The sequence below is a fragment of the Camelus dromedarius genome, chromosome 11 (assembly GCF_036321535.1).
Source record: "Camelus dromedarius isolate mCamDro1 chromosome 11, mCamDro1.pat, whole genome shotgun sequence".
Classification (NCBI taxonomy): Eukaryota; Metazoa; Chordata; class Mammalia; order Artiodactyla; family Camelidae; genus Camelus; species Camelus dromedarius.
In genome coordinates this window covers 9769672-9793237 of record NC_087446.1, presented here as the reverse complement: position 1 = coordinate 9793237, position 23566 = coordinate 9769672, and the positions used below count along the sequence as shown (strand labels likewise).

General features: G+C 52.2%; 1 protein-coding gene and 1 long non-coding RNA gene across 5 annotated transcripts in view; one reads left to right on the top strand and one right to left on the bottom strand.

Annotated features, from left to right (window-relative positions):
- Positions 1-23566, top strand: part of LOC135322517 (uncharacterized) — a 58028-nt gene that overhangs the window by 15941 nt on the left and 18521 nt on the right. For both annotated transcript variants that reach the window (XR_010383113.1, XR_010383112.1), the window contains exon 2: positions 3934-4027. This is a non-coding gene — a long non-coding RNA (uncharacterized LOC135322517). The remainder of the gene's footprint in view (positions 1-3933; positions 4028-23566) is intronic.
- PVALB (parvalbumin) lies at positions 1532-19347 on the bottom strand. 3 transcript variants are annotated; one of them, XM_010998978.2, is made up of 5 exons: positions 19279-19347; positions 16851-16918; positions 15018-15150; positions 13615-13724; positions 1532-1748 (listed from the first exon to the last, which is right to left on the bottom strand). In XM_010998978.2, the coding sequence occupies exons 2-5, from the start codon at positions 16909-16911 to the stop codon at positions 1720-1722; spliced, it is 333 nt and encodes a 110-aa protein (XP_010997280.1). In that variant the 5' UTR covers positions 16912-16918; positions 19279-19347; the 3' UTR covers positions 1532-1719. The 3 variants fall into 3 exon arrangements, with proteins under 3 accessions (XP_010997280.1, XP_064347555.1, XP_010997281.1); XM_064491485.1 differs by lacking the exon at positions 19279-19347 and adding an exon at positions 17447-17515; XM_010998979.3 differs by lacking the exon at positions 19279-19347 and adding an exon at positions 17341-17384.

Below are 23566 nucleotides of genomic sequence, written 5' to 3'. Positions count from 1 at the left end.
TTGGGCAAATTACGTAACCTCTCTGAACCTCAGTGTTTTTCACTTGTTGTCTTCTTTGGAGGGTCATGGTCTGGATTAAGAGGTGGTGTACACAAAGCATCTGGCACAAAGTCAGTGCTAAAAGGAGGAGGAGGTAGATGTGGACGGCGGCTCTTTCCAGCCCCAGAGCTGGAGCCTGGCACAGTCATTCTCCAAGCCCGTGGCTGAAAGAGGAGTGACTTTCCCCATCCATCCTTCCCACCTCTGGTCCTTCCTCACTGCCTCCCACCCCCACCTGCATCCTTTCCCTGTTCTTGGACATTCAATCCATCATTCAGCTCTCTGTCCACATGCAGGCTGCTTCTGCTCTTATCAAAAAGCATTCAGGAATCAATTCTCTGGCTCCTCCTTGCAGCCACACACTTTCTCCTTACCTGCTCCCAGCCTCTCCCAGACAGAAGGGAGACAGCGATAATGAGTGAGGCTCCCCTGAGCATATCAATGAAGAAAAGGAGTCATGGTCAGCTGATGAGCAAAGTGAGAAGGGTGCGCAGAGGGTGGTGATGAGCTGCTGGGGGCTGGATATTGTTTTCTGTGTGACTGGCTCTGCCTGTGTCCACAGATGGACACCATCCAGAATCAGGGTGCCCCCATCCTTGGGGTCACAGGGACTGGTTCAGGGAGGGATGTAGGCCCAGGAGGGGGCTACCAGCGTGGGGTTCTGGCCCCATCACTTACTAGCACTGTGATATTGGGTAAATATATCACTTCTCTGTGCCTCAGTTTCCTCATCTATACAATGGAGAGAGTAACAGTCCCCACTTCACAGGGTTGTTGTACAGATGCAATCACGTAAAAGGGTGCAGCACAGAGAAAGTGCTCAGTAAACATTAGCTTGTGGTATTAATGGAACTAAATCTGGGGCCGTGGAGTGACTGTGAAAGAGAAGCTTTTTTTTAAAAAAAAAACTGAAGGAAGGAATCTTGCCATCAGAGGGGAGAAACTGCCTGGTAATGAATTCAGCACAAAGGAAAGGAGTGCCCAGAGATGGGGAAAAAAGGACTTGGTCCTGATGAAATCACTGGAGTTCCTTGATCTAGCTATTCCTGAAGGTCTACCCCTGGACTATTCAGAAACATAACTAAGTCTGTTTTTTCTTCCTTTTTGGCTTGAGTTACTTTGAGTTGGGTTTCTATCATGGGTAACAAAAATAGTCTTGATGAGTATCCATCTGTCCATCCATCCAGTCAACCAGCCAGCCAAAGTCCTAGCTGTGTGGGCTTAGATACGTCACTTTCCTCTCCAAGACTTAGTTTCTGCATCTGTAAAGTGGGAATTTCATCACCTACCTTTTGGGTGATTTCAAAGATTAAAGGGCAATCCAAGTAGGGTACCATGCTTAGTACCAAAGGCAGAGGAGGGGCTCAGTAAATTTCCCTTCCATCCCGTCTTTTCTAACTGTCTGAATCCTGCCCCACCCCTGAGCAGGTGTGCCTGGAAAGCCAGGGTGGGCGCCACACCCCAGCAGGCCTGGGTCTCTCAAACAGCAGAATCTGATGGGTACAGCCTTTATTGTTTCTCCATCATTTTCCAGAAGAATGGTGTCATTCGAGGGCCACAAGGGATGGGGGGAGTAAAAAATAACATAAACAAACTGAACAGAAAGGCAGGTGGGCAGCAAGAGGGGCTGAGATCGGGTGTTCGGGGCAGAGGTGGGAGACCTGGGACAGTCAGAGCCTCTTAGCTTTCAGCCACCAGAGTAGAGAATTCTGCAAAAGAAAATGGCAGAGGTGAGTCAGAGGTGGACCCTGCAGAAGGAACTGGCTAGAACCTGTTTTCTCTCAGTTCTCGAATCTGCTACAGGAAGAGCTGGAGTGATGGAGCGAGTGGGTGTGGGGACGAATGAATAAATGAATGAATGAATGAATCAATCAAGTACGATGGGAAATGATGAACCTACCGTGCCTTTTGCTTTACAGTGTATGTCACCCACAGATTGTTAGTAATAATAACTATAATAATAAGAGCAATGGTAGTTTTCTGATTGTTTATCACTTGCCAGTTGCTATTCTAAGCAGTTTATATACAATATCTTGTTTGACTCTGACAGCAATCCTCTGATGTGCATTTTTCATTATTCCCATTCTACAGATGAGGAAACTGAGGCTCAGAGTCCAGCAATGTCTACAAGGTCACACAACTAGTAAGAAGCAGAGCCAGAGTTCAGACCCAGGTGTGTCTGACTTGGGACCCTGAGCCCTTTCTTAGCCACTTGTCTTAGCCTATGAGGCTCATGAGCAGGATCTAAGAAGACACAGAGTCCCAGGCCCCTGCCCTGGAATTTCTGATTTTTCTAAATCTGGGTCTAGGATAAGGGATGAGTTATCTTATTTGGTAAAAGTTGTTTCTGGTGAGCAGCCAGCTTCAAGAACCACTGTGGGCTCCTCCCCTGGGGAACCAAGCCAGACCCTGGAGGAGACCTGAGCATGTGACCTCTGCACGCAGCTCAGCATGGTGAGTGCACCCAGGGCTCAGAATGAGCTGGGTTCTGTCTCACACAGCTCCTCATTTCATCCTCACAAAACACCCAGGCAACTGGGAGTTATTATCCCCATTTTAAAGAGAGGAAAACTGAGGCCCAGAGGGGAGAAGTGACTTTGCAGAGCCTCTAGATTGTAAGTGGCTGAGGATTCAAGCTCTGGGGTGCAGGCCCCTCCACGTCAGTCTGTGTGAGTCCACAGTGGGCCCCTCCCTCCCCAGAACTGTCCATCTGCCCTTCTTCACCTTAATGTTACTGAATGCTGCCAGACCAGTGTTGACAACAGAGGGTGAGCAAATGTCCTTCTATTGAATCCAACTTGAACAAAGGGATGGTCCCAACCAGGCGAAGGGAGACACAGGGGAGTAGGTGGTCCCTGCCCCACAGGAGCTTCTGGTCAAGTCAAGGAAGAAGGCAGTATCTGGCAAGAAGTGCTCTGTACTTCTGGCCTCTTCTCTGAATCTCAATCATGCTGGGGGCCTTCACACCTCAGGACCTTTGCACCTGCTGTTCTCTCTGCCTGATATCCTCTCCAGGCTGCCTCACAGCTAGCTGCTTGTTCGCCTGGTCTCAGCTCAACTGTCCCCCTTCAAGGGGTCTTCTCTGACTGCCCTGGCCAAAGCAGTGCCCCACCCCTGCTGCGATCCTCTTTGTTGTCACCATTTTTTGTTATATTCACATCACTCACCACGCTTGAAATACCTCTGAGTATATTCTTGCATATTCACTGGCTGTCTGCCTCCTCCACTGGAGCATAAGGCCACAGCCCCCACTCTCCTGGTTCCCTCCAGCCCACCTCCTGTTTCCGCAGCTGCCACCGAGGGGGACGCAGATGTTTGTGGAAAGGCAAGAGGGGCCCAGAGACTTTGCGTTCACAGGGAGAAGTGGTGCCTTCTATTTAAGGCATCAGCAAAACCTTCAGAGGAAAGGTGGCTTCTGATACAGGCCTGTAAGAAGTTGCAGGATTCCCATAGGAAAAAGGCAGACGAAGAGGTCAAGGCTCAGAGGGCAGGAAACACTGGGGCGTTTTTGGGAAAGACCCAGTAGCCATGCTGGGCTGGCATCTTGTGTGAAAAGACTAGCTCAGCTGAAGAAGCCTGGGCCCCCACATCTGGCTCCTCCACTTATGGGCTGTGTGACTTCAGACACGGCGCCTAACCTCTCTGAGCCTCATTGTCATCATCTGTAAAATGAAGGAAAGTCAGTTTGGCTCCTTGAATAGGAGACAGTCAGCAGAGGTGCTATTACCCTCAGCCCCTGCCGGGAGCTCCTCTGCCCCCGTCTTTCATGTCCTCTTTAAAGTGGGGTCCTCGTGTGCTGGTCAGAGGCGGGGACTGCTTGGCAGCCAGGTCTTCCGAGATCTTTATTTGGAATATTTATTTTATGAGAGTCTCCTCCATTGTTTTTCTCTCCAGGAGATGAGAGAGGACGGATGGAGTTTGTCACCATCTCCAATATGTGTCTGAGATGTCATATCCCCTCAGCCTGCCGGACATTGTGGGGCCTCAGGTAAGAAGGCATCGCCTCTGGATGCAGTGTCGTGATGTGGGGACAGCACAGGTGGGGATCCAGAGCTGGGGTTCCAGGCCTAGCCCTGCGCCATTTGCTGGGAAATACACCCCTCTGGACATCAGTTCCCTCATCTGCCCGTGGGGTGACGGGAGGGGCCGGTAACAATTCCTAGTGAAAGGTATACAAAAAAATGGATGTGAAGTGGCTTCAGAAAGGCCACAAGAGGTATCTGGGGGTCCCTTGAGGTACGTCCCGCCCTCCACGGACTTGGTATGAAGCACATAGTGTAAAAACCTAGTGTAATTTCTTCATCACACATAGTTATGTTGAATGTTAGTATTAGGGGATGTTGGGTGAGGGTATATGGAACTCTCTGTACTATTGTTAGAGGCCTTATCTAAAGCTAAAATTATTTAAAAATAAAAAGTGAAAAAACAAAACATGCTATCATCATGGAAATGAACTGCCATGACCCCCACCGGGTGGACGGACATGTACCTGGGCTCCCCACCTTTCTGGGAAGTGGATACCACCCACTCCTGTCCCCAGGTTGTCCCTGAGGATAGGAAAGGCAGGTGACCTGGACATAGGGGCCTGGGTATTGACTCAGGGTGGGAGAGAGGGACGGTCCTCCTGCTGGTCCTGAAAACCCCCAGAATCACGGCTTGAGCGATAACAGTTGGGGCAGGGCTGGAACCAAACACCAGACTCTAAAAATCCCTCCCATGGGCCAGGTTTTCTCAGCCACGAGCTCCTCTGATCCTACACTTACTAAGGCAGGTGCTTATTTGAGATGTCTTACATCATTAGTACTTTGATTAATATTGTCCATTTTTATGGAATTCAAAAACTCTTATTTACCAAATACCTACCTGGGAAGCATTTGCATTTATCAGCTCATTAAGGTCTCATGGCCCCTCCACAGGAGAGACGCGTTTGTCTGCATTTTACAGATGGGGAAACTGAGGCCCAAGAGTTAAGTTGCTTGACTAAGATCACAGGGTAGACGTGATTCCAACTTCCTGCTTTACCCTGGAAGTTTCTGACCTCCTTTGACCTACGTCTCAAGTGACACATGAGCCAGCTCAAACACCGCCACCCACATGACCGTCATATTAGCCGTTTTTTATTTACTTCATGGCACTTAGCACTCTCGGAAATGATCTTATTTCTGCACTTACTGATTCTTGTCAGTCTCCCCGTAAATTCCAGAAGGGCAGGGAGCATCATCTTTTGTATTCACCACTCTCCTAGAGACAGAGCAGACCTGGTACCCGGCAGGTGCTTGTAAACAAATGCCAGATGGGTGGGCAGATGGACAGATGAGTGGATGGGATGGCTCATGAGTCCTCCTCACGGTTCAGCGAGTACCAACTTACTGCATGCAATTCTCACAACAGCCCCTGGAGGTGAGTTGGATGATTCCCATTCTACAGATGGGGAAGTGGAAGCCTGGCGAGGTCAAGTGTCAGGGTCAGGCAGAAAAGAAGGGGCAGGGGCAGGGTCTCAGGAACACCCCCTCTGTGGAGGTGGCGAGACCATTCCCAACAGGGTTATCATCACAGATTGGGGGGAAGCATGAACCCTCTCCAGCTTCAACCCGCTGTTTGATCTGGCAAACTGGCCAGAGCCAGCATAGCCTGTTTTGGGGCATGGAGTTGCTCTGTCCTGGGATGAAGGAGACGTGAGTCCATCCATCAACACCAGCTGATGGAGTGACTATCAGCTGTGACTGGAGGAGAAGTTGGCCCTTACCGTTTCCTGACCTCTACACCTACCCCTCAACCCTCACCCTCGAAATTATGGGTTCTCGGCTGCTCATCAGCAAAGACCCCATTCATCACCTTCACACTGGATGGCATTTGGGGCAGTCAGCATGACGGAGACCAAGGGACACCAATCAAGGGACTCTCGCAGTGAAAGTCCAGCATTTTGGAGCCTGACCATGGGAGATATTTTGAACTGGTGGGGTTTTCAAAAGCCTCTAAAAACAGACCCCTGGGGTCCACCCTGAAGCAGCCAGAGTGTCACAATGGACACATGCCCTGGCTTTTTGCAGAGATCACAGGAGTCTAATTTTGTCCTCTCAGAACCTGGAGCATAGTACTTTGTAGATCACTTCCTGGCTGGGTGGCCTTAGGTCACTACATTGTCTCTCTGAGCCTCAATTTTCTCACGGGTAAAGTGGGTATGGTAATGTCTACTTGCACCAACCGCTATTGAGAAAACCAGATGAGAAAATACAGAAAGATGCCTGGCACATTGTAGGTGGCTGATAAATGTTAGTTTCACCCCACTTGGATTCCCTCAGCACAGCTAGCACAGGTTGGAGCTTTAAAATAACCACAGCAATAACCACGAACATCCTGAAACTAAGACAGGAAGATGTAAACAGAAAGAGGACATGGGAAGCCCAAAGAGGAACTAGCTGACCTGGTGCAAGTTTCTGACACTGTCTATCCCATCTGACTTGGAGTCCCGCCTCCAGCACAGCCATCAACGGACACTAAGTCTCTGCCCCCTCAGTTTCCGCATCTGTAAAATGGGGACACTGAGAGAACTCCTCATAGGGCCATGGAGGGGACTATGTGAGCTACAGCGGTGCCTGGCACACAGAGGGAGCGCAATTAAATCATATCTATTTTTGAGATGCCAGTGTTCCTTGGGAGAGGGATCCAGAGATGCAGAGCCCTTTCTCCTATAGGAGTGCGGGTACAGCCCTACCTTTGCCGAGAAAGCCTCACCTGAGGCCCCTGGGGACAGCTTGCTGGTGTCTTCATCATCCAATCAGGAAGAGACTAGAGATGGAGGTGGGGGTGGGGCAGGCAGCAGGCGAAGGGTCAGAGGATGGGAGGGCTCAGGTTTTTCCTTTCCCTTAAGAAACTGAAATTAGCCTACTTAGGTCTGTCCCAGTCCCCAGTGCTGTGGGGATGGGACAAAATTAGAAGCTATTGACAGGTGAGAGCAGCACTCCCTGATAGCCCGAGGTGAAACTGAGATGAACTTTGAGTCAGCGCCTGGAAGGCTCTCCCTCCTCCGCTCTGTCGTGATGACCAGGAGGAAGGCACCAGCCTCCCGGTTTATCACCTCGCCTCTAAATAGCTCCAGGGCTGAGTTTCTTATAAATTGGTATTGCAAGCAAGGATCACTTTCCCACCCCAGAGAATCAGGAGGCGGGGTCATTCGGGGTCAAGACAGACAGCCACAAGGAGCCGGTAAACAGTCCTGGGGATGCACCCTGTCAGGCGATGCCCTGCGAGCCATCCTGTTTCATCCTCACCAGCTCTCTTATCTCCATTTTATTTACAAGGAAACTGAGGCTGAGAGTCATTCAGCCAGGAAGATTCACCTCTAGCCAGGATATGTCTTTTTCTCTGAGGTTGGAGTTGAATGGCCCTGGGTTCTGACTCAAGCTGTAACCCCCAGAGGTAGAGGAGGGGTAAATGGAGAGGGAACATCTTCTTTCTACCCTCACTGCTGCTCCTTTTTGCAGGAGGGAAGTTATATAAGGGGTGGTGCTTGCCTTCCCTTGGCTAAATCTTATCTAGTGCAGCATAAGGTCGGAGTTACGGAGAGTCCACACGGGAATAAAAGCGAGCATCTTGCTAAGCACAGAAACCATTTATAACTCGTGTCCCAGCTCAGCCTGGTGGAGAGAGTAGTGGAATCTGGAAACCTGGGTTCTACTCGGCCAAGGTTTTGCTGTGTGACTTTGGCAGGTCTAACCCCAACCCCAACCCTCTTTCGATTGCCTCCAGACTAAGATTTAATGGATCATTTTGCAGCCCTCTGTATAAAATACGTCTTGAGATGGATGCTTATGAAAGAAACCCCAGCTCCAAGAAGCCTGTGCTTTCTGATCCAACTCGTGTTTTTTGTCTCTTCTTCCAATCTCAAGCTCAGATTCAAAGCTGATTCTTTCTGAAGGTCGCAAGCTTGCAATTTCCCTTGAGCCTCAGTTTCCACATCTCCCAGTGGGGATCAGACTCTGTCCCCCAGATCGTATTGAGCCGGGATGAGGATGCAATAAAACAGGACAAAACACTGCGCACCTTGGGCCTCTGCCATCGGAGCTGCGGGCTGGCCCTGATGTGCTTGGAAATCAAACCCCATATGGGCTGGAGGGCTGAAATTACAGGGAGGCGGGTTAGACTCCCCTTTTATCCTTCTCACCTTCCTCCCCTCTTAGACTCAATTCCACTTCCTCTGAGGACAGATATTGCACTACTTCCAAAGGGTTTTGAGGTAGCTTACCAGAGAAAGCAGACACCTAAAAAGAGAGGAAAGGAACCATTTCTCGGACACTCACTTAATTCTTGCAACAACCTTTTAAAGTGGTTATTTTTACCCCTGCTTGGGGATGAGGAAATGGATGCCCAGCGAGAGGAGAAGGCTTGGCCATTCACACTGCTGGTAGCACACACTCTGCAGGTTGTACCTTCCACCTGACTTTAGGAGTTTCAGCCCAAGGGCTTGCTCCCTCCCTGCTGCCTTCTATATTATCCTTAATAGGCTAATTAAGGATAAAAGAGAACAGATTTTGCCAGAAGGAAGCAGAAAAGGCAAATACCTTCAGGCACGTGCCATCAACTGCAAGGGGCAGGCAATTATCATGACTGAATTTTTCAGCAACGGAAGCAAAAGCCGAGCATGAGCTCTTGAGTTGGAACAGGCTTGAAGCATAGGAAACTGGATCTGCCACCGGGATCAGGTTTCAGGGAAACTGTAACTAGGATTGCATGCGTGCGCATGTGTATATGGGGCGTGCAGCTCTCATCTACAGCCTGGCAGGGAAAAGGGAGGTATTTGGAGGTAGACTGTCGAGGTTTGAAGCAAGGCCCCAGTGCTGAATAGCTGTGAGACCCTGAGCAAGTCATCCCACTGCCCTGGGCCTCAGTTTCCTTGTCTGTGCAGTGAAGGTGTATCTTGTGATGCTGTTGTGAGGACTCAAGGAAGTGCCACATGGATGGTACCCCCTGTTCCCATCGCCATGCACGGTCCACGTGGGCAGGTATTAGGTGCGGAGAACCCGGGCTGGAGACACATCAGGGTGGCAAACGGTCCTACCTAGACCTCCGAGCCTCAGTTTTGGCTCTGCTACTGAGTGACTCTGGGCATGTTACTTAACCACTCAGTTTCCTCATCTGTAAACGGGAAGAGTGATGGGACCTCCTTTCTAGGATGAATGTAGGGCAGTGGTTCTCAAAGTGTGGTCCCTGGACCATCAGCTCCACATGGGAACTTAGTAGAAATGCAAACGCTTGGGCCCCACCTGGACCTAAGGAATCAGAAACTCTTGGGATGGGGCCTGAGCATCTGTGTTGTGAAAAGCCCCCTGTGATTCTGATGCCGGGTCCTGTCTGAGACCCACCTTGGGGACAGACAAGTATTTGAGAAGGAACCTGCCACTCACTAGTCTTGCCTGTTACTTGTGCCTGGGTTTTGCCACTGCGGCTGGGTTTGGGGGCACCTTCCGCCTCTGTCCATCTTCTTTCTCCTTGTCTGCCTCTACCTCCCCCTACCCGCCTTTACCAGCTCTGCACCAGTCTTTCAAGGGTGTCCTTTGAGAATTAATTGACCATGTCTATAAGAGTCTTTGAGCTTCCTGGAAGTAGTTGCCCAGAGACAGGTAAGCAAAGGGTTATTATTAGAACTTTGTCTTTCTACCCACTCCCTTCAATCTGCGATCCTAAAGGACCTGGTAAATATCACTCACCTTCAGAAGGGCAAACAGCTAGAGATGGAGGCAGTACCCCTGGTTCTAGAATCCCTCCCAGTGCCTGCTACAGGCAAGCCCCCAGCTCAAAGAGTTCTCCATCCTTTGCCTATGGACCTCTGCCTATACACCACACTTCCTCATCACTGCATCCCCAGAGCTGGACACATATTCATTCAGTCGTTCCACAAACTTTTTTTGCGCCTCTACTATGTGCCAGGACCTGTTCTGGGTGCTGGAGTCAGAACTGAACAAAACAAAGTTCCTGCTTTTGTGGAGCTGACATCCACCCCAGTGGGAGAGAGAGAAGCAAGCAGTAAGTCACTAAATAAAATTATCTATGATGGATACTCACTAGACTTTGAATGAATGGATGAATGAATGAATGAATGAATGAAGCAGGCAGCACAGGGCATGTGCATTGGATCCAGACAGACCTGAACCCAGATCTTGACCTTATCTTTCCCTAGGGATGGGAGTTTAGGCAAACCCTTGGCCTCTCGGAGCCTCAGTGTCCTCCATCTATAAAATGCGGATAGTAATACAGCCTCAAAGATAGTGACATGCTCAGCACAGCGCCTGGCGCACGGTGAGGGCTCCATGAAGTCAGATGTCATTGCCATCATTACTCCAAGTCACACAGCTGAGCCTAAGTGCCAGCCTGGTCCTCTGTCTAGAGGTGTATGCACTAGGGCACCTGGGGAGTCCCGGAGCTGGAAGGGACCCCAGTGACTGGCCAGTGATCTGAGCCCTGATTTTAAAGAGCTGGTGCCTGAAGGTCAGAGGGCTTCTCTGACTTGCCCCAAATCCCACCCGGAGCTGAAGGCATCCTCCAGCCAGTGGGCAGGGCTCAGACCCTTTGGACTTCCGAGCGAGCAGGCAGCAAAGCAGAGTGCCTAAGATAGAAAATTCTGGGCCCTCAAAGGGCTCTCCCCCCATCTCACTGCCTATCGGGCACCATCACACCCATCTTTCTTGTCCTCCTTTAAAAAAAAGTACTGTGTTTGAGGGTGGAAGTGGGGAGGGGGGCATCTGCATCTTCCCACCTCAAAAGCGCGAGCTTGTGGGCAGTCTGTTCTCACTGCCCGCTCCATCTCTGGCCCCAACTCGTCCTTGCTGCCCTGACTCCCGGACCTTCACCAGGTCGGCCTGAGCCTGGCTACGCTGGCAGACAGACCTGGCTTTGAACTCCGTGTCACCTTGGGCACTGGAGCCACTCTTTCTGCATCTGGACCTATGTCCTCTGTCATCCCGAGGTAAAGTGAGATGATGTTTGAGCAGAGTCCAGCGTTGGGCCGGGCACACGTTACTCACCCTGATGATCATTCTCTCTCCCCTCCCACCCTCAGCAAACCAGTATTCTTGCCCCTTTCCCAGCCTCAGTGCCTTTGCTGATTGATACCAAGGCCTTGCCTGGACCTCCCTCCACTTGCTCTCCTGGCCTGCAGCAGCACTGCCCACGGTCCCCAGATCCCCGTAAGTGCCTGCTGTCTCCGTCTCCGCAGAGCTCGCCTGCACCTCCCGGCCTCTGCCTGGTACTGCCATGTGTCTGTGTGTGTATCATAGAGCTAGAGGCATCATGCAGATAGAATAGAAATTCTATCTGCAGCCCCTCTTTACTGAGCACTTACGGTGTGCGGGGCAATGCACTCAACCCTACTGTACATTGTGTCTTGGAATCCTCACAAAACGCCAGTGTTGCCATGCCCAGTTTATAGGTGAGGAAACTGGGGCTCCGAGGCACCCAGCCAGGAAGTGGCGCCTCCGGGAACTGGGCCTGATACCTCTTTGCCTCCCCCACTGCTATTCGGCAAGTGTCTGTTGGGTCTGTTGGAAGAGTCGAGTTAGCTCTTTAAGATCTGAGTTGGGCAGGGAGGGAGGGAGGCAGGGAAGCAGGCCAGGATCTGGCCTGGTTTTTCTTCATCATGAAGGTTCCTTGCAGGCAGCCAGCCATGAAGACCCTGCCTAGGGCTTCTGAGCTGCAGCATATTGAAAATAAAAATGGGAGGGAGGGCCAAAGGCCTGGATTGGGGTCACGGCAGGAACCGGGCCCAGGGGAGGAACTGTCTGATAAGTGACCCAGTGAAGGTGGGGAGGGGAGGTAGGGGTACCACTCACTGGAATCACCTAGACCGGCCACCCATTTCTCTCCAGCACCCTCTGCTCTGGCTCCTTTAAAACCACCTCCCTCCTTCCCAGCCACAAGACGGGCAGCAGGCATCAGGAGGCCAGGCGACTCATTGCACCTGACCTTGCTAGACTGTCTCCATCCTCGTTTCTGGCATAAAACTTTAATAGCCTGTGCCCACATTCAGAATCCTTGTACCTTTCCCAAGGCAATTTTCTGTCTATAGTCACTTAATTTTCACAACGAGCCCAAGCAGGTCTTAGGAGAAAACTGTGCACCCCATGTGTCAGACACAGGAACGTAGGTGTGGAGAGGTGATGGGGTGAAGGTCACAGCCGGTGAAGGGCAGACAGCCAGCAGAGCACCAGGGCCTACACTTTACAACCAGGCAACAGATGTTTATTCCGTGCCTGCTTTGGGTCATGTATGGGCTACATACTGGGGATAAAAGGATGAATACAACCTTGTCCTTGTTTTAAAAAATTAGTTAACAGACTTGTAGATAGCACTTCCTCTGTGCCAGACACTTCTAAACACATCATATACGAATGCATCTAATCCTCTGACAATCCTAGGAGATAAAAACTATTATCCTCAGTTCAGAGATGACAAAACTAAGGCCCAGAGTAGTTACTTGAATTGCCCCAAATCACACAGCTAGAAAGAAGCTGGGTTGGGATTTGAACCCAGACAACATGAGCCCAGAGGCCAAGCACTTACGCACAGTTTCCTCTGAAACTGGCAGGAAGGACTATCACAAGGGCACAGATGTTGGAATAATGGAAAGTTGGAAAGAGATATTCAGACCTGTTTCTACATCCCTGCTCCCCCACTTATGTCCTAGCTCTCTGAACAGGCCAAGCACCTTCAACCTCAGTTTGCCCATCTGCAAAATGGAGATAATCCCCGAGGATGTTGTGATGCTAAGAAAGATAATGATGCTGGGGTGTGTTCCTTGAACGCTGGTTAAATCTGAAGGGAAAAGGATGTGGGATGGTGGACCACTAGCCCCTCACCTTTCCTAAAAGCAAAGCTTGAAAAGCAAGATCAGGTCAGATGTTCCTTTTTGTAATTCCCAGCTGATCCCTGCCTGGCTGTTTCTCCCGGCTCTCCTACAGTGCTGGAATGGTATATATTTGGGTGAAACCAAAACAGGTTTTGAGACTTGAAGTTACAAGACACCAGGACAAGATGCGGAGGAGGACAGGAGATAAGGAATTTCCATCCCTGGAATCTGAGAACATGAGAGCCAGTAGGGTCCCTGAGGGGATCAGTTTGCCTCATCTCCTCGGGTTGCAGATGGGAGACTGAGGCCCCACACAGAAGATAGGCTGCCCAAGGTCACACAGCTGGTTTAGGCAGAGCAGGGGCCAGAACCCAGGCAAAGTTCAGGGAAAATCCAAATTCTCCTGGATCCCTTACACAGCAGGAGAAAGAAAATAAAGAAAAGAATCGATTCCTTTTGAGTTGTTCAAATCCAGAAAAACTGGAGCGGTGCCAAGATAGCAGAATACGGGGACACATAGCTCACCCCCTCCCACAAATCTAGAAAAAATATATCAGTTTTTCTTTGCCTGGCTTATATGATAGAGCTCTCAGACCTAATGGATTGCCTTTTTTCCTTCTAATCTTGGGGAGTGTGGGACTCCCCCTCTCCCCTTCACGTGATGGGCATAGCTATAAGCTTTAAGCATCCAAAGATCCTGAGATCCACAATGTGCCCAGGTCACAGCTACTCACCATCGGCCCCAATCTTGCCGTCCCCATCCTTGTCTCCAGCGGCCAGCAGCGTCTTGGTTTCTTTAACAGACAGGTCTCTGGCATCTGGGGAGAAGCCTTTCAGAATGAATCTGGAGGAGAAAAGGGAGAAAGCCGGGGAGGGAGTCAGGTCAAGGTCACCTTGCAGGAACACCGGGTGGATGGTGGGCTGCAGTCTGCACAGGGGAAGCAGGCAGCTGGGACAGGCAGCGAGCAGGGAGCATGCATGCAGTTGTGCTTGGCCAGGCAGCCAGGACATGGCTGTGCTTCGTGGGTGGGTGTGCAGGGAAGGACAGGCTGTCCTCAGTGAAGGGTTGCCTTCACATCAGTTAGGGCACCTGCATTTGTTTATTTATTCAGCCAACACAACAAACACAAAAGTGTCTTCTCTGTGCCAGGGCCATGCTGAAAACCAGGGGTACAGAGATGATCTTAGGAAGCTACAAGAAAACACAGGGAAGGCGTCAAGTTCTGCTGGAGAGAACACACAGTGTGATGGATGCAATGATGCGGAAGTAGAGAGTGGTGCTCAAGGATGTATCCATCCCACTGAGGGGAGGGGAACAGTCAGGGGAGGCTTCCTGGAGAAGGTGATACCTGGAGGATAGGTAGAAGTCAGCCTCTGCATGTGTGTGTGCGCACATGCACACAAGTGCGCGTGCACATTGGGTTCCAGGTGGGTAGAAGGAGAAAGTTCTAGACAAAGGGTACCCTCGTGGGATGGTTTTTGGGCAGAGACAGGTGGATGGAGAAGTCCATACTTGAAAGGCTCCTCTCCCCACCCTACCCCTTCTCTTTATGACAAAATTCAAAGCAGTCTTGGCCCGAGAGTGACACAGCTGGGTCGGCAGACATGGGCCAGGTGGCCGAGAGGGTTCTGGCGGGAGGTTCTTCGCTGATGTAATTTTGCATTTTCCTGGCCATAACCTTCTCCACTTTACTCCAGGACTCCTGAACCCCTAAAGCTGGCTCTGCCTCCCTGGCTTGCACAGAACCTGCTAGAGCCGCCCTGGTACAGAAGGGCGTGGGTCTGCTGGATGGTGGAAAGTGCACTTTAGACAAATGAAAATCAATGAAATTCTCCAGGGAGCGCTCTCTGTCTCGCCTGTGGTGTCAGGCAATGAGAAAAACTGCCTCTTGGTTTGTATTAAATTATTAAGTAGCATCATTCCATTAGCAATATTAAGTGGCTATAATTTAACCTAGTTAGTTGCACTTTGCGCTGAGAATTTTATTCTTCCGGAAGGAACAGTGGGCAGGCAGGGTTATTTTCTGTGATGGGTGCAGAGAGAAGGGCAGATTGATGGGAACTGGGAAGCCAGAGTCCCAACACCACTCCCTCTCCCAGAGCCGCAGGCTGGGCAGCCCCCCAGCTCTCAGTTTACCCCAGCTCCTCCTCCTCGATGAAGCCACTCTTGTCTTTATCCAGGATGTGGAACACCTTTCTCACATCATCTGGGCTCTTTTTCTTCAGGCCGACCATTTGGAAGAACTTTTTGTGGTCGAAGGAGTCGACAGCTATCAGGGGTGGAGAGGAACGGGTTAAAATGAGGACAGAGAAAGGCCCTAGGGAAGGGTGGGAGGTGGGAGAATGGTGGAGGTGGAGAGGTGGCACAGCATTTTGATCGACTCCCCTGGGCCTGGGGGTGGAGAGGCATACCTCCATGGGAGAGCTGAGGGATCCCAGGCCAGGAGAGGGGGCTCAGCCCCAGGTCACACAGCCAGAGGTGGCAGAGGCCACCCAGATCTCCCTGGCTCTCAAGTCAGCCCAACCCTCCACTGTACCCTTCACTAATGGTGGGGGTAGACTTTGAAGGCAAAAGGGCTTCCTGTTTCCATGAAGCCTTTTGGTGGGTGGCTCAGTGCAGGTGGGCAGGGGAATCTGAGGTGGTGTGAACATGGTGCGTGAATGTTGAGGGGAGAGGGAGGGTCGACCTTTCTCTTGGCCGTAGATTGTGTTGCCAGAAAGTCAACACAGAGAGGACAAGTTTCTCTCAAGGTCACACAGTGGGAGGAGGAGGGGGAGGCCCCAGAAGTCCTGGCTTTGCTGCAGAAATCCATTCCGGTGGAAATGGGGGCGGGTGTTGAAAGGCTCCCCAAGAATTCCCAGTTAGGTTTCTTCTCAGAGGAAGCAAGTTGGGTCAAGGAGAAGTGGATGGGTTATCACAGTGCCCTGGGAGGTGGCTTCCCAAAGCTTCTTCATGCCCATTGGAGGGGGCTCCAAGCAGAAAGGAAATGGGAACCCCCCTCCAGTTTTCTGTGTCTTAAGTGCCTTTTTAAGAACACCTGGGAAAGGAAATGTTAGACCGAGTAACTTATGTGTGTGTGTATGGGGAGGGGGGGGACCCCTGTTGAGAATCACTGTTCCCCTCCCCTCAGCCTGGGCTGGAGTGGGGGAAAGTTGCTCTTGTCCACCTTGGACACTAGGTTAGGGGAACAAAACTGGGCTGACCCCAGTGCTAATCCCCCTTCTGCCCTGCGAGATGACCTTGGGTAAGTTTCTGGCCCTTTTCCTGCCTCAGTTTCCCCATATGGGTAATGAGAAGGAGGAGGAAGGTAGGCAGCTAAGGGCTCAAGTCCAGGGCAGCTCAGAGAGGTGAGACTGCTGGCTCCCCTCCCTCTGGAAGTTGCAAGCGCTTCCCTGAGGATGCTCCACGCAGAACAGAGCTCCAGCTGCGGGAAGGTCACCTCGCTCGCTTGCAAGTCCATTGCTGGGGTGGGCTCTGAGCTCCAGAAAGGGGGCTTGGACCTAAGGGGAGCCAGCAACGAGCAGCTGGGCGAGAAGAGTCCCGCGCAGAACGGGGATCTCGGAGAGGGGTCGCTTGGAGAGAAGCGTGCGCACCCACGGTCCCCTCCAAGTACCTTAAAAAGGAAGTTCCGAGCGCCCACAAGGACCCAGAAGTCCCGCTTTCGACCTGGGTCTTCGCCCTTGGTCCGGGACCTGAGTCCACGCAGCGCGGCCACCCTGCCTTTGGCGCCCGCAAGTTTCGGTTGTCCAGCAGGGCGCCCGGCCTCCCCGCCCGCTCCCTGCGCCAAGTCTCGCGCCGGCAGAGTTTGGAAATGCGGTGGACCACCCCCCGCCACGCTCCGCCAGCGCCCCGCGGGATGCGTGGGCAGAGGAGCGCTAGGGAAGACTTGCCCGCCGTGGGACCCGTGAGATGCAGGGGCCAGGGTGGTGGATGAGGGGAGAGGGATGCGGAGGGGAGCGCGCTGCTCACCGGTAAAGGCCCCCACTGCCTTCTTGATGTCCTCAGCGGTGAGCAATTCTGTCATCGACATCCTGCAACTGTTTGAGCGGGCAGAGCAAGTGCGAAAAGATTAAAAAGTGCTTTTCTCATCATTTCTGCTCATATGACCAGCGCTGCAGTGCTGCGCGCCGGGCGCACGCCAGCCGGCCTGGCGCGGAGCCAGGGGGCGCGGGGCTCGGCGCGCAGCCAGAGCCGCTCAGTCCAGCCGCGCCGCCGAGCCGCGCGGGCAGGGCCGAGCAGGCGGATAGGCGCGCAGTCCCGCTGCAGCTCCCGCCCCCCACCCCGCCTCGCCCTGCCGGGGGTCCCTGGGATTGCGGTCCGGGCCCCGGGGGGAGGGGCGGCCTCTGGAATTTACGGGGCGCCCGCGCCACCAGCCAGGTCTGGAGGGTTCTCCTGCCGTCAAGGGCACACAGGAGACGCCAGCCTGGTGCAGCCAGGGCAGGGCCTCGCATCCGCGCACCTCCGAGAATGTCCTGCCGCTTTGGGGAGGATACTGGACTGGCAGGGACCAGGGCTACACCCTCGTGGGCCTCTTGGCCCACCTCCCATTCTCTCTCCACTCCTACCTCAGCCTCCGCTCTGTCTGTCGTGCATGCAAATTTATGCTGAAAATCCGAGCGCTGAGGTCTGGAAACCTGACCCATGGGACGCTGGGAGGGGTAACACTGATAAGCTGGCGTTGCCACGGCCCTCTGCGGGTGCCCCATTCTACATCCGTCCAGGGACGCACATACTGAAACTGAATTTTTTTCTTAGTCTGACTTTTCTAAGAACCCTCTGGGATCCCCATTTACTGCTTGCTTTCCTGGGCTCCTGAGCCAAGGAGTACAGTGCAGTCCAGACTCCCCACCCCTATATGAACCATTTTGGGGAGGGGAGGGTGGGAGAGGCTACTCGGAATCTCTATGCCCCCTCTGCCAACTTGAAGACCAGAAGGCCCATGTTGGGGCAGAGGGTGCCATCTTCAGCCCACACTGTCAAGACAACGGAAGCAAGTTTTATGGCCTGGACATCATCTGTGGGAAATGTGACACTTCCTAATCTTTATGCAGGCGGAGACCAGGTGCATTCTTTCCCACCGTGTCCTAAGGATTCAGGCTACACCCGGCTGCCTCCAGAGTGTGCACAGCCCTAGACAGGGAATCAGGAGGCCTGGGTTCTAGATCTGGGGCTATAGTAAGTCTCTCAGTGACCTTGGGTTGTGACCTTCCCCGTCTCTGGGCTTCAGTCTCCCTCCACTGTGTTGATGGTGTGGATGGATGGTCCCTGGGGGAGGATCTTGAGACTCCAACTTAAGGTGTGGGCAGGTGAGCAGGGGCTGAGATAGTGGCCCTTGATGGGAGTGCTGGGAAGAGCTGCCCAGCTGCCCATTAGCTCAAGTTCCCTCGCACTCACTGTCAACACTGTCTCCCTCAACTCAGCCCTGGACGGCTGCCCTTCCTGGAAACCTTAGGATGATGCTGGCTTTGGCTGGCCCCTTCCCTGTGAGTCAGCTCCTTCAGGTGACTACCTGCCAGCTGGCTTCCAAGGCGCAGAGGCTGCGGCTCCCAACCTGATCTCTCTCGCTTGGGACCCCTCAGCTGCCCCTGCCGCCCCTGCCTCCTGCTGGGCTGTAAACTTGGAGATGCTGGGTTTCTAAGCTATCATTTCAACGCAGGAGCTCAGGGCACTCCAGGGGCCTAGGAAGAGAGTCTGCCTCCTCCCCAGCTGAAGGACCCTTGTGCTATCCTGGTAGGGAAACTGAGGCCGGAGGGAGTCAGTGAATGGTCTAAAAACACACAGCGAGGCAGTGGCCGAGAGGGGCCTACTCCCAGGTCTGCTAATTTCAAGTTCAGCGACCCGCTTTGTGGAGCTCCTCCAGTTCTCAGGACACAGCCCTATCAAGTCCCTATCTGAGCCACCAGCTGGCTCCTGGAGAGTCCCCAAACACTGACCCCTGTGGCAGAGGCTGGAATCTCAACAGAGACCCATCCTTCTCCCTTCTTCCTCCATCCCTCCCTGCTGCAGAAGCCTCCCATCAACTTGACACCCTCTCTGGGCTGAAGTCCACCCAGCCAGAACACCCGATGATGTCATCAGATCAGCCCATCAGCCCTCAACCCCTTCCTCCTGCCTCCTCTGCCCAGGCGTGGGCTTCCTCACCTGAGTCCACAGATGCCTGGCTCTACCCTTGTCGTTCTACAGGTGGGATTAGCCTCAGGACCTCCTAATCGGGAATTAAGATGGAGACCCCCGGAATCTTACTCTTAGCCCTGGACTCCATCGCTGTCTACCTCTCAGCATCCACCACCCCAACATGTGTCACTGAGGGGAGGGGACACGTGGTTGTCCCTTCCAGCTGGCCTCCTTCCCCTCTGTGGGCTGCCATCCTCCTCCAACCTCGGTAGCTGCCACTCACCTTAGGTGGGGGTGGAGGGCTGGAACCTGCACTATAGGCTGGGCGGGTGGGAGGTCCTGTCAGGAAATGAGCCTGGTGGTGGGATGGCCACCTATATAGGCTTCTGCTCTGGCTATTTTGGGACGTGGCGCTTCCCCCTGCCCCCGGCCCCCTCCTCTTCCGGTGTCAGGTCCTCCCCACCCCTGGTGCTGAGTGTCTGTATCACATTCACCCTCCCTGGGCCCATTGAGCCAGGCCTATTAATAACCCTTGGCCCCTACCTCCCTTCAGCACCCAAAAATTGAGGCTCAGGCAGGGCTCGCCTCTTCCATGAAGCCTTCTGTGACCACTTTAGATGGCAGTAACATTTCCATCCTCCAAAATCCTACAAGGAAAGGAAGAGGAAAATGAGCAGAGGAGTGGATCAGGAATTGCCTTCCATGCACCTGGCTGGGCTAGGTCCCTCCTATCCATCCACCATCTTCTCACTACAACCTTGCAGTGCAGGCCTGGTCCCTCTTGCATGGGTGAGGAAACAGCACAGGGATGGTAGGGTTCCCCCATTTACTACTTAAAGCTATGGACCTGGAGCCGGGAGAGGACTAGCACTCTCATAAGATGATCGAGTGCCTGCCAGAAAGATGTGCTCTCTGTGTTCTCTGACAAATTCCTTCTTCTCTTTGCATCTCAGTCTTCCCATCAGTGAAATGAGCTCACTCTGGGGCAAACTTGGCTCTATAGATGGGATGGGGTGCTGTGAACCCTCTGAAATTATATGCAAAAAGATGCAAAGGCCCGCAGCTTTCAGGAGATTTGTAAAAGAATCTCTGGTGTGGTCTGTCTTGGGCTGGAGATGACCATCCAAGGGGTGTGTTTTGAAAAACATGAGTGGATGAAGGAATTTAACACATATTTACTGAGTATCTAGTATGAACACCATGAAAAGTTCCTCTTCTCGTCCCCAACCTTAAAAAGAATCTCCGGGGCGCTGACACAGTCAACAGTGCATTTCAGTTCTTGATGGTGACGTTAGGAGGCTCAGCCTCCATGCAGAGGCTAATGGAGAGGGAAGCTGCACTGGTCCATTGACCGTCGGCTCCGCAGATGGGAAGAGCAGAGGGTGGACTGGAAGGGGAAGCTGGTGCTGGAGCCCGATGTGGAGTGCCAGGGGTCTGGACTAGGATGATGGTAGCGGCATCAGGGAGGAGAATATGGATAGGGTAGCATCTCTGAGGAGACTCTCCCAGGCTTGGGGACTGTGATGGGCTAGCTGGACAAAGCCAGGTTGACTCTAAGGTTTCAAGCTGGGGTTCACTGGAGAATGGCGGTAGTGCTTCTGAAGGTGGCGACTGTGGGGAGAAAGTGGTGCCAAACTGGAGACATGATACACTGCAGTTGAGAGTCCTAGGATGCTAGGGCTGGGAGAACCTCCATAGTGATTTACCACAACCTGCTCACGCTATAGATGAGGAAACCAAGGCCAAGGTGACAGACCCAGATGACATCAAGAGTAGTGGATGAGCCAGGACCTTGCACTGGGGTTTGGGATGCCTGGAGGATGTTCTGGTGGAGATGCCCAGGAGCTCTGAGCTCTGGAGAGATGTTGGGCTGGGCACAGAGTTTTGGTGGTCATCAGGGAGGTCAAGGAGTTGAAGTCACAGGCATGGCTGAGCTCAGAGGGGTGGGAATGCGGCAGTCTTGAGAACCAGCCCTTGAGGAGGATCCCTGGCTAGGGTCTGGGAAAATAATCGCACATGTTTGTTGAGTACTGTGCCGGGTACCGTGTACACTGCATCATGCTTTCATCTTCGTATCCCCCTTACAAGGTAGGAATTGCCTTCAGGATTTCACTAATGAGGGAACAAGGCTCAGAGAGGTTAGGTAACTTGCCTAAGGTCACTGAGCAGAGGTAGGACTTAAACCCAGGTCTCTCTGACCCCAAAGCCTTTGCTCTTTTCTATCTACTATTTGCTTTTGGATAAGATGAGCAGAAGATACATGTTGGGGTGGTATCCACCATGAGTGAATTCTTCCTCTCTGTCCGCATGTCTTCTTCAGGTACCTGTAATTAAGCAAATCTAGATAGGCTGCACCGTGTTGTAAGGGTGCATTAATTGAAGACCTACTGTGTACTTTATGCTTTATACTTCATTTTGCTCTCATTGTAACCATCAGAGATTTGAAGAAATAGAAGCTCAGAGAGGCTTAGTGACTAGCCCAAGGTCACATGGCTAGTAAGTGAGATGGCTAGGATTTAAACTCAAGTCTTTCCAATCCTGAAGCATTCCCCCCCCCCCCACAACACTTGACGTAGGGTAGGGATGTCCTAAAGCCTGAATAGAATATCTTGAAACATCCAGGGGTTTTTTTGGTTTTGTTTGTTTGTTTGTTTTGAGTTTTTGCTCAGAATTTGTGCTAATTCAAACAGTCATCACTTCATTAATTTGATTTTACAAGGGCCTTGATGCCAGAGAATGGGTTTATCAGGCAGGCCTTTTTTGACTGTAAGTTACAGAAAGCCAGGCTGGATTTATTCTGTAACTGTGCATGGTGATCGATGTGAAATAGATTTATTGTGGTGACCATTTCACAGTATGTACAAATATTGAATCACCCTATGTGTACACCTGAAACTAATATAATGTATAGCAAGTATACTGCAGTTTAAGAAAGAAACATTCCATGCCAAAAAAAAAAAAAAAAAAAAAAAAAGGAAAAAGGGTGATTTATTGACTCATGTTACTGGTAAGTCCAGGAAGTTTCAGGTACGGCTTGATCCAGAACTCAACAACTGTCATGGGAATACTGTTTCTTTCTATTTCTTATGCTACATTGGCCACCTTCTCCCACTGGCTGTCCCCTGAGGTTACAAGATGGCCCTCCCCTGCAGTGCTGTAAACTTTCAAGTCCAACTCCTATGGGGGCAAAGGAAGTTCCCTGCCCTAAGATCAAAATTCCCAGAATTGGCTATGATTAGCCTAGTTTGGCCGCACACAATCCCTGAACCGGTCACCATCAATTGCAAGGGTTGCCCAGGCCTGGGCTGCAAGGCACCTTCAAGTCTACACCATTGCAACTGCAGGGAGAGGAGGTAGGGAATTCTGGGTGGTCAAAGCCATGAGCTATTCATTGAGTCTGTGGGGGGCGCCCAAGGATGCCAGGCGCTAGGGAGGTTTGCGCCCCAAGTCCTTGGTGAGTTTGATGACAGTATACATCAAACTTCTAGAGAATGATTCTCTCTGGGGCCCCAAGTGGCCTTTCTTAGCTTGAGATCTCCCATCCCATCCCGTCCCTGGTGAGGCCTAACTGGCAGCTACTCCCACCCTCTTGGGCCCCTGCTTAAAGGCAGCAGCAGCGCCCAGGGGAATTTGCCCCGACCTTCAGGGTTTCTCACTCCAAGTGGTGATGAGGCAGCTGGGTAGACAGATAGATGTTACATCCCCACATTGCCCCCTCCTCTTCCATCCCCTGGGTCCCCAAACTGTCTCTGGCTTTCAGCTGAGCATTTCTAAGTGTATGTTATTGAAGTAGATCCCACTGTCCTCTTTTTACAGAGGGAAACATGGAAGTTCAGAGAAGTCAAGTCACTTGCCCAAGGGCACACAGCACGCAGAGACCAGAGCCTGGTCTGTCTGCCTCCATCCCTGTCCAGTGCTCTCCGCAAAGCCCGCTCTGGCCTCCCAGCTGGTGGAGGGAAGGAGGCCAGTGTGTGTGGGTCAGCAGTCTCCTAGCTGCCGTCTGCCAGGAGACAGGCATTCAGCTGTTAGCTTCGCTGGTGATATTTCATTAGTTCACGCTATTTCCACCTGCTGTGGCCGGGAACAGGATACAGAGTTCCTCACGTCCAGAGCCCGAGCGGGCTGGGTGGAGGCTGCAGAGCCTAATGATATTTATGAGGTCAGCCCTGTGAGAGGAGGTGAATTAACTCGAAGGAATCTTGGCCCCATTCCTGAGAGCCAGCTCTTGAGCCTGTGGCCTTGTTTCCCCTCCCGCCCCTCACCTGCATTTAAGCACAGTTTCACCATCAAGAGAGAGGCCAAGGGGTAGAGAGTCCTAAGGGTGCAAAGGGCATTCAGATGGACAGCCCTGGGTCCCTGCCCTGGCTCTGCCACTTAACCACTGTGTGACCTTGAGCTGGTTGCTTCACCTCTCTGGACCTCAGTTTCTTCCTCTGTGAAATGGAGCTGAAGAGGGAGCTGTGGTGAATGAGTGCACGTCTGGGTAAGGGGTCTGGAGATACCAAATCCTACACAAATGATAACCAGGGCAGTTATTTACCCTGAATCCCATCCTGCCGTTGAGAGGACCC

Excerpts from the sequence above, each read along its gene's own strand:
- PVALB (XM_010998978.2), bottom strand. The coding sequence starts at position 16,911 with ATGTCGATGACAGAATTGCTCACCGCTGAGGACATCAAGAAGGCAGTG. Across the intron at positions 15,151-16,850 it reads GGCAGTGGGGGCCTTTACCG|CTGTCGACTCCTTCGACCAC; the intron begins GTGAGCAGCGCG and ends CACCCCTGATAG. Across the intron at positions 1,749-13,614 it reads CGGCAAGATTGGGGCCGATG|AATTCTCTACTCTGGTGGCT; the intron begins GTGAGTAGCTGT and ends TTTCTTTTGCAG.